The sequence below is a fragment of the Parasteatoda tepidariorum genome, chromosome 9 (assembly GCF_043381705.1).
Source record: "Parasteatoda tepidariorum isolate YZ-2023 chromosome 9, CAS_Ptep_4.0, whole genome shotgun sequence".
Taxonomy (NCBI): domain Eukaryota; kingdom Metazoa; phylum Arthropoda; class Arachnida; order Araneae; family Theridiidae; genus Parasteatoda; species Parasteatoda tepidariorum.
Genome location: NC_092212.1, coordinates 3,912,249 through 3,921,165, shown reverse-complemented (window position 1 = coordinate 3,921,165; position 8,917 = coordinate 3,912,249). Strand labels below are relative to the sequence as shown.

The 8,917-nt window shown below is 29.0% G+C and overlaps 1 protein-coding gene across 3 annotated transcripts in view; it reads right to left on the bottom strand.

The window, feature by feature from the left end:
• Window positions 1-253: 253 nt before the first annotated feature.
• Window positions 254-8,917, bottom strand: part of LOC107446747 (presequence protease, mitochondrial) — a 43,901-nt gene continuing 35,237 nt past the window's right edge. For all 3 annotated transcript variants that reach the window (XM_016061490.3, XM_016061491.3, XM_071186032.1), the window contains 6 exons: window positions 8,033-8,145; window positions 7,013-7,066; window positions 5,093-5,164; window positions 3,363-3,477; window positions 2,249-2,382; window positions 254-387 (listed from right to left, as the gene is read on the bottom strand). In XM_016061490.3, coding sequence (XP_015916976.1) covers window positions 303-387; window positions 2,249-2,382; window positions 3,363-3,477; window positions 5,093-5,164; window positions 7,013-7,066; window positions 8,033-8,145 — 573 coding nt within the window. In that variant the 3' untranslated portion in view covers window positions 254-302. The remainder of the gene's footprint in view (window positions 388-2,248; window positions 2,383-3,362; window positions 3,478-5,092; window positions 5,165-7,012; window positions 7,067-8,032; window positions 8,146-8,917) is intronic.

The following is an 8,917-nucleotide window of genomic DNA, read 5'->3' as shown; positions in this document are numbered from 1 at the left end:
CACATGCAGACGATATTTACAAAAGTAAAGATATTCAAACCTGAAAAGGAAAATATATGAGTTATTCCATCAATAAATGCCATAAGTTTGTTTATATCTTCATTATTTTATTAGTTATTAAACATCAAAATGGGTCCGGAAATTTATAAACACCCTCCCTGTATATATATACTTAAAGAAAATAGTATCTTATGTGGATGGATTCTTCAGCATAATTGAAATAATCAATATGATGGAAATAAAAGAAATCAGCTTTTATAAGCTAAAAACACTTTATTAAAATATATACATTATATACAATTCTATATTTTAGACCATTTTGATTGTGAATTCTCAATTTCTGGACCTATTAATACTGTGCCTATGTCTTCTGAGTTTTTCAGATACCTAAAATTAAAAAGTTTGATATTTTTGTATCCCTTAATTTTCAAAGACAAAGAAGCAAAAAACTTAAATATTTTATATAAAAACTTGATTCGAATTAACTTGCTGTATTCAAAGTATTTTTAATGATACTGTTCAAAAACAAAAAGCCATAACTCAATATTTACAAACTTACCATACATAACATCTAGGAGCCACTAAATTAAGTGTGTGTGTGTTTTTTTAATATTAAAATGTAAACAATTTAACATTTAGATGTATTTTCAAATTTCAGCTTGTTGCTAGAAATTAATTAGTGAATTATCCCTACTAACCAGCACTGATAAATTCAAATAGATAATTGATAAATTCCTGTTCAATCTTTATCAATCAATGGATTTAAAAAATTGTCTTATTAGCTTTTATGCAATTCAAAAACTAGATGATGGAATAGATTCAGCATTCTTGTTATTTTTTAATGTTCTTGGACTTGCTCATTCGATGTGAGGGTTTTCCAGTGCATGGATTGCGGTTTAGTTTCAGGGTTGTAATGAAAAATCCAAGTTTCATCACATGTGATGACATTTTCAATCAGAACTTTCTGTGAAGCATTCCTTGATGTCAAAGCAAATATTTTTCGGTGTTCATTTTTAATTCGCACGTCAGGTTTTTAGGAATAGTTTTGCGAAAACTTCAGTCTTGTACAAATCCTCGGTCATCCATCAAAATATTTCTTATCGCCCCTGCCAATGTTTATAATATCTGAGGGCATCAAAATACTTGGTCTTCACGCATGATTTCATAAATTTTTTTTTATGTTTTTATCAGTTCTTGAATTCACAAGTTGACCAGAGATTCATCAGCCTTAATCTCTCGTGCTAGTCAAAAATTTCACAACGTAACATGCTCTTTTAACAACCTCTTTTTGCAATTTAAAGCATTTAGCTAGTTCTCAAAAAATTTCAAATTAAAGCACTCATAAATTTTTAGCTGATCATGATCACGACACTTGAATACAATAATGTCTTTTATGAATTTTGTCCGAATATGAATTATTCGTTTGTGGAAGTCTGTGAATCAACGGTCTTGAGATTCGCGGAATTTCGCGAATTAGAGGAAGAATCAAATGATTGGGATAAGAAACAAAGTAAAAAAAAAAACAGAGGATCGGACAGTGCGCCATCTGCACTGAGAGTATCAAGATCAACTACATTCCATTCCTTCTCCTCCACATTAACTCTAACGGTATGCACAGTCCGGTTATTTAATAGTCAGACTTCATAAATAGAAAAAACAGTTAAATATCTTAATTGGGAATGTTCACACAATTTTCACTAAATGCTTCTAATGGAAAAGTATGATGAAAAAATATATTTATTTTCAACAAATTTTACGAGTAGCAAACAAATTAATTTGGTTTTGGTGTTCTTGCTATAAAAGAGTTTTTGACTACAATATATTAATTTGCCACAGATAGTTTTAAATAGATTTTGCATGAATAAAATATTAAATAAGAGTACTTCAAAATAAAGAAAAACTAAATTTAAGATCAAGTCAAAATTTTTATGCACATTAGGTTACACATAGCTGTAAATCGCTACTATGAAAGCAAAATTCTATTAATTTTTTTTTCCATAAAAAAAACTATACATAATTTTAGCAAAATAGGCACACAAAAAATACATTTCCGTAACTATACATACTTTTACTTCACTTATACTTACTTTCACTACTATATATTTTACTACTTTTTATGTATACTTTTTATTTAACAAATCGTTAAAAAAAACAAGGTTTAAAGAAACCTTTTTTCTTGACCCAGAATTAAATAAATGGAATAATTTGAAGAATCATTTCACAAAAAAATGGAAATGCATTTTGTTACCTTTTTGTAGCTTCTACAATAGAATTTTTATCACATTTGAATATTTGCTGCCTCAGGGCTTCTCTCATTTCATGGTCGATTTTACTGAGGAACAGACTCATGCCTTTTGATCCAGGGGCAACTGGTGCATCAATCTATAAACAACATTTTAACAGCATCTTTAACTCTAAGCAATTTTACATTAAAAAATTTTAATACTACAAAATTAGACTGAATAAAAAAATCTAACACAAAAGTCAAAGTTCTGAATGCTCTGAATCTTTTAAAAATTAATAAAGTTCATTAATGTAAATTTCAGTGAATTCATGAACAGTGTTCCTAATGATTGAAAATATAAGTACTCAAGTTAAGCTGGTCTTAATCAGTGATATAAAGAGCCTTGCATTTTGAGAAAATGTACAGTAAGTGAAAACTAGAAGTTATTCTTCAAATCTTACAATGAGACAAAAAAGAGCTGTGGTGGCTCAGGGGATAGAGCGTGCACTTTCCAATCGGATGACCTTGGTTTGAATTCCAACTATGGCTGATCAATAGGAATTCTGCACCGGAGTTGCTTAGTCCACTGTGCTAAAGAATAATATCCTCCGTGGTAGGCGGATCACAGGTTAAAGTCCCCTTGCAGACAGGCTAACCACACACGGTTTCCCTGTCCCTGTAATGGAAATGCGGGATAGTTCCCTCATAAAGTCCTCCATGAAGGCAAATTTTTCCTAATACTTGATCCAAAAGTTTTGTCTTCTCGATTGGGTTCAAAATAATATAGCTATGAGTTAAACTTAGAAGTTGTAAACTATAAATTAGGATGGCTGTTCAACACCAGTTATAAAATAAAATATGGAACAAAAATAAAAACTGAGACAAAAAATTATTCTCCTTATAAGATGAGAATCTCTTCTTTGAACAGAAGAGTATCATATCCGGATATAAATATTAACTCGTTGGTGAGCTTTTAAATCTGGATATAGCTCGAAATGAGCGGTTACAAAAATGGACGCAGCATTTCAAGCTATATCCAAACTTATGTCCAGATTTAAAACTTCACCAATGAACTACTTTCTAAAATCAATCAATTAAAAAAAATGAATAAAATAAGAAACAATGAATGGTTGCTCACTTCACTAAAGACACCCAGTTTAGCTTCGTTGATATCTTGAGCAGAATAGGAACCATCGATGAGCCAATCGATTCCAGCAGAAAAACTGTTTAGAGTCTTGTCAACATTTGGATCCCTTAAAAAACAAACAACAGTGATTTAAATGTTAGATGATATCACATTAAATAGGCAATGCTTGATATAACGTGTCGGACGTGCCTACTCTACTGGAAAATCCAGCAGAGTAGGTAGCAATGCATAATTATAGGAAATAAAACATGAGTTGGTCTTAATTTAACAAAAACTATCATGTTTTTTATCATAGATGGGAAGGATAAGAATATAAGTGGTCCTGTCACTCTTTCTTTATTCATAGAGAATTCAAGATATTTAACATTCATTAAATGGTAACATTCAAAGAGATTTTTTGCTACCCATTGATTTAAAGTTAATGGGAAAATGTTATACATATAGGCAGTGATTTTCTGGGATTAAAAACTTTGGATGCTGTATTGGAATGAATGGTTTAGGTTGGACATTTTAATGTGGATTAAAATCACATTGTGTCTTTGAAATGGCAAACGAGACTTTATGTGTCGGGATCGGTCGTTAACAGTTGAAGAGTCCAGTGATATGGGTTCGTACAAAAAAGTGCAGACTGTATTTAGAGAAGAATATTCAATTTCTTTCTTAAGTTATGTAATTTTCATTTGCTTAGAAGTGAAAGTTTCCTATTTACGGCTATTTATACATTTAAATGGTTTATATTCATTGGTCAAGTTACAACTCACCAGTGTTTAAAATACAATACTCACCACTTTTTAAGGGGGAAAAATGTACATTTGTTTTTTCCTATGGCTGAGTTTCATGCTTCTAACAAAACAAAAACACTAAAAAAAAATTTTTTTTTTTTTTAAATTAACAAAAAAATTCAGTAAAAAGTAATAATTTTATTATGTAAGCTAAAAACATTTCAATTTGATTTGTGGATTTTAATTTTAAAATTTTTTTCATTACTCAGAATTAGCACTTTGGTATTGATTTCATTGCTTATCAGTGTAATTTAAAACACATAATTCCAGTTATCATAGGCGTAGTATTGATGTAGTTACGGTAATTTTGACAGTTTAAAGTTTTACTCATTTTGAAATACAGTAATTTAAATTCAAAATACCCAAAAACTCACCAAGATTAACCCAACAAGATAAAGAAAGGAAACCCAACAAGATTAACAGAAAAATAAGTTAAGAACTCTGCTCCCCCAGACATTTGCCTTCCTTAAAGATGAAAATATAATAAATTATATGCTTCAATTTTTCAAGAGATTTTTAAAACAGAGATTAAAATTTCATAATACTTTCATTCAGGGTCAATATTTAAATAAAAATTACAATAGAACATTAAAAAATCTATATTTACTAATTTAATTATATTTATTCAACGTAAAATATAAAAATGTTTTAAAATGTGTGTCTTTTTTTTAATCTATTTTGAGCAATTTTGACGTAAAAAGAATTATAAACAATTAGATTATTCACGGCAATATAAAATAAAAGATTAATTTCCAGTATGTGCTTGTTGATAAATATTAAGGCTGACAGAAATAATTAATTATTAAATTGTTGATTAATATTAAAGCAACGTTTTTTAACATAATAATATGTTACATAACATTTAGTATAAGAAACAAAACATGCCAAACAATAAATCTAACATGTACTTAAACGAAACAAAAAATTAAAAATTCTTACCTATAAGAATAGAATTTGAAATGACCTTCTGTATTTAATTTAGCACCACCCCCATAGGCACCACCTTTTTCTCTATATAAAGATGAAAAGAGAATAAATTATTCAAAAAAATTATTTCCCCACACAAATGCTATGTATAAGGATATATAGAATGCTTATAATAAGATAATATCATGTAAATGTGCACAATTACAATGAAAAAATAGAACGCATAATGTATTTTAATTTGCTTATAATAACGCCTTTAATTTTCAAAAAAACCATTAAAGAAATTCACTTTAAAGCACAAGATTTGAAAAATTAATTCGAAACTAGAAAATAGAACACATAATATACTTTAATTTTGCTAATAATAACGCCGTTATTTGTCAATAAAAACCATTAAAGAAATTTACTTTGAAGAGTAAAATTTGAAAAATAAATTCTAAATTAGGGCTAAAGAATATAGAATAGTGAAGAAGTCCGGTTCCTGAATATGTAACTAACGTGGGAAATTCCTCATAACAAGATGTTACATCAGAAAAACAACTAATGGAGAGAGCAATATACCCAGATTTTAAAGGGCATCAGATGTACAAAGATTCAACGCATGCACAAAAGAAGCAAAGTGACAGACATGAGCTATGTCGCTTGAACTTGTAACATATGTGTTTGAACTGTCTAGAGTTGAATTGAATTGAATGTAGGGTTTAGTGGCGCAAGGTCCAGATGAGGACATGCTGAACTGTCTAGAGAAAACTGTGATTGTTATGATTGAAGCATTGATGTTTTTAGATTGCTGAAATGAGGTCGCCATAGTTCTTGTCTAGTATGTTGCTGTCCAATTTAAAATAATTAATAAACTTTGCTTAAATGAAACTTTAGGCTTTTTATTATCTAGAGTAAATATAGAAACAAACTGGTTGTTGGTTGATCCCACTGCATCACGCCAACTGCCATTTCATTTTTACGTTCTACGTCAAAATATGTTAACAGCAGATATAATCAACATGCATCATATAAATGAATTCTAAAAGGAAAATCTTAATAAATAGTACAGTGCTGTTAAAAAAATAGTGCAACAAAAGACCAACCATCAATAAAAAAGTGAAACCAATCCATTCTTCTCCCCTAATTACAGGAATGGCCCAATGCAAAAAGATCCTCTGCTGATATGCCTCTAAAGATTGCTTTTTCCTTTATGAAGAAGGCTTATATCAACCCTTGGGAAACTGGTTTACATTATGCCTATGGAAACTAACCTTTATTTCCTATGTACATTCTTTTTTAGGACCTCACTCAATACTAACTGTGGATCATCAACATGCAGAACTACTTATGCAATTCATTTCCAGTTGCTTGGCTTGCACTTTTCATTTTCATCTTGGTTTATACTTCATATTATTTACAATGGAGGTTTTACTTAGAATCTCATCACAAATGTAACAATTCAAATATTTGATGAAATAAAGACCAGAGCATCTTTCTAACAATTATTACTCAATTATTAAAATTAGCTAGACAATACCTCCTTATCTAACATGTAATTGCACATTTAAATTTGCTGTGATTAATTTTTTCTTTGCATCTAAAACAAAAATTCTGTTAAAATATAATTACTCCAAAACTAATTCAAAATTTAAACAAAGTGTGAGACATTATTCATTTCTAGGCATAGGAATATGTGGCTGGAAAAAAAAAGCTTATAATTTGCTTTTGCTGCTAATAGATTTTTGCTAATTTGAATCACAGAGGGAAAAAAATCAACTTTGCCATAAAATAACTCCAAAACTAATGACAGAATAAAATTTATTTTTCCTTCAATTATTTTGGAACATCTTTCTAGAAGTGTGCGAAACATAATATTGTTTCATATTAAAAAAAAAGAAAAATATTTTTAAAAAAATAATAGTAACCAACTAGATTAGAAATAGAATTTACCTAATTTCTGAATGTAAATATTTAGAAGACAATAATTTGGCTGCAACTTTTAAGCTGAAAAGAAAAAGAATATATGTTAGGATGCAAATAAAATGAAGCAAGATAAACAAAAATAGATTTGTTCTGAATAAAAATAAAAATATCTTTTCAAATGAAAATTCCAAATGGTATATACTAGGGGGGGACAAAAACAAAAATAGAAACATTTTGCCCCCTCAATTAATAAATTCAAACATTGGTGAAATTGAGGTAGAATAATATATTGAGTTACATTTTGTATAGCTATTCTTGTTAAGAAATTGTAACTTTTAAATGCTACCACAAGCTGATCGACTAAATCTTTCGTCAATATAACAATGCACTAGAATAAATTTTAAATACATTAAATTATCTTATTGAATTATCCATGTTATTGAGTCAGAAAATAGTGCATAACACAAAAATGCTTGCACAATTTTAGCCAGAGGGGAGGGTTAAATAAATGAACCTTGACTAAGATAATTTGATTTTTTTTATACCCACCCTTGTACATGCCTACAAATATACAAATTCCAGGGAATTTCCTCAAGTATACACAATAAGTAGCAGAAGTTGGGCAAATTCAAAAATGTTTCTTACTTTTAGTAAAATTTTCTGGTGTATAAAATATACTATTTAAATAAATTAGAAAATAACCTAATAAAAACTGTTTTGATGCGACAAACAATATTGTCATTATTAATGTTGGGACATAATTAAAGAAATTTCAATTTGGAATGAATGCCAGCTCCTGATTATTTCTGATAAAATCCTCATCCCACTGAATAAGCCATAAAAGTGAGAAAAAATGTGAAACTAAAGTCATATAGCAAATATTTAACTTATTTTAATGTTTCATAATTATTATAATAGCCAAAATATATAATCATAAGAAATATTTAACTTATTATGAGAACATTTCACAAGCAAAAGAATATCATCTTCACTAACAAATCCAAGTACTTTAGAACAATAATAAAGTAAAAGCTATTGAAAGCATACCTTCCAAAATGCTCATGGTTCAAGGAAGCTGTTAAAATACTTTGCGCAATAAAATTTACAGACAAAGGCAAGACAAAATGTGATCTCTGGTTTCTCACTTTCTTGATATCCATCTGTAACAAAAAGAAATAATTCATTTAAAACAGAGTCTTCTACACCAGAAAGCAATTTAAAGTTTGACAGCCGAGATTGTCTCAAGAATATCATTGCATCTGTATGTCAACAGGACAAATAAAGGACGAAATTTCCGCAATTTATTTTAAAAGTGTATTAAACTGATAGACAAACACAATGTACTCTCACAAGCAGAGTGACAAATGATCAACGAAAAGAAAAGATTACAAAATAATTGGCTTCAACAAAGGCTTAAATTCTCTAGTTTAACCAATAAGGAATAACGTTTTGATCCACTGGGGAATGATCAACAGCAAATTAAAAGTGACCGGCGGAGTCCCGCAGACCATGGCGTCACCAACGTAAGTTGAATCCACGAGAACACAACATCGTCTTAGACAGGATTATTGAGGCTCGAAACTTTACTTTCTTATTTTATTTTACAATTGATCAAAATAGAAAAACCCTTTTAGAATTTATTTATCTAACGAATTTTATTAAAATTTGTACTGAACAAAAAATGGTAAAAAAGCAGACCAATTAAAAAAAAATTGAAAGCTTACAGACAGGTTTCTTAGTTTAAAGTAATTTTAAGGTATGGCTATGAAAAATTGGTTTTCCAGTAAGATTTCTATTTCCTTAAATTTTTAGAGATAGAAATTTTGATTAATTACCATACTTTCAAAATTTATTTTTTCTTCATTGGCAAACTTCAAGTAACAATAAACACTTCAAAATACACACATTTATTAATACTTTCACTCTTGAAGT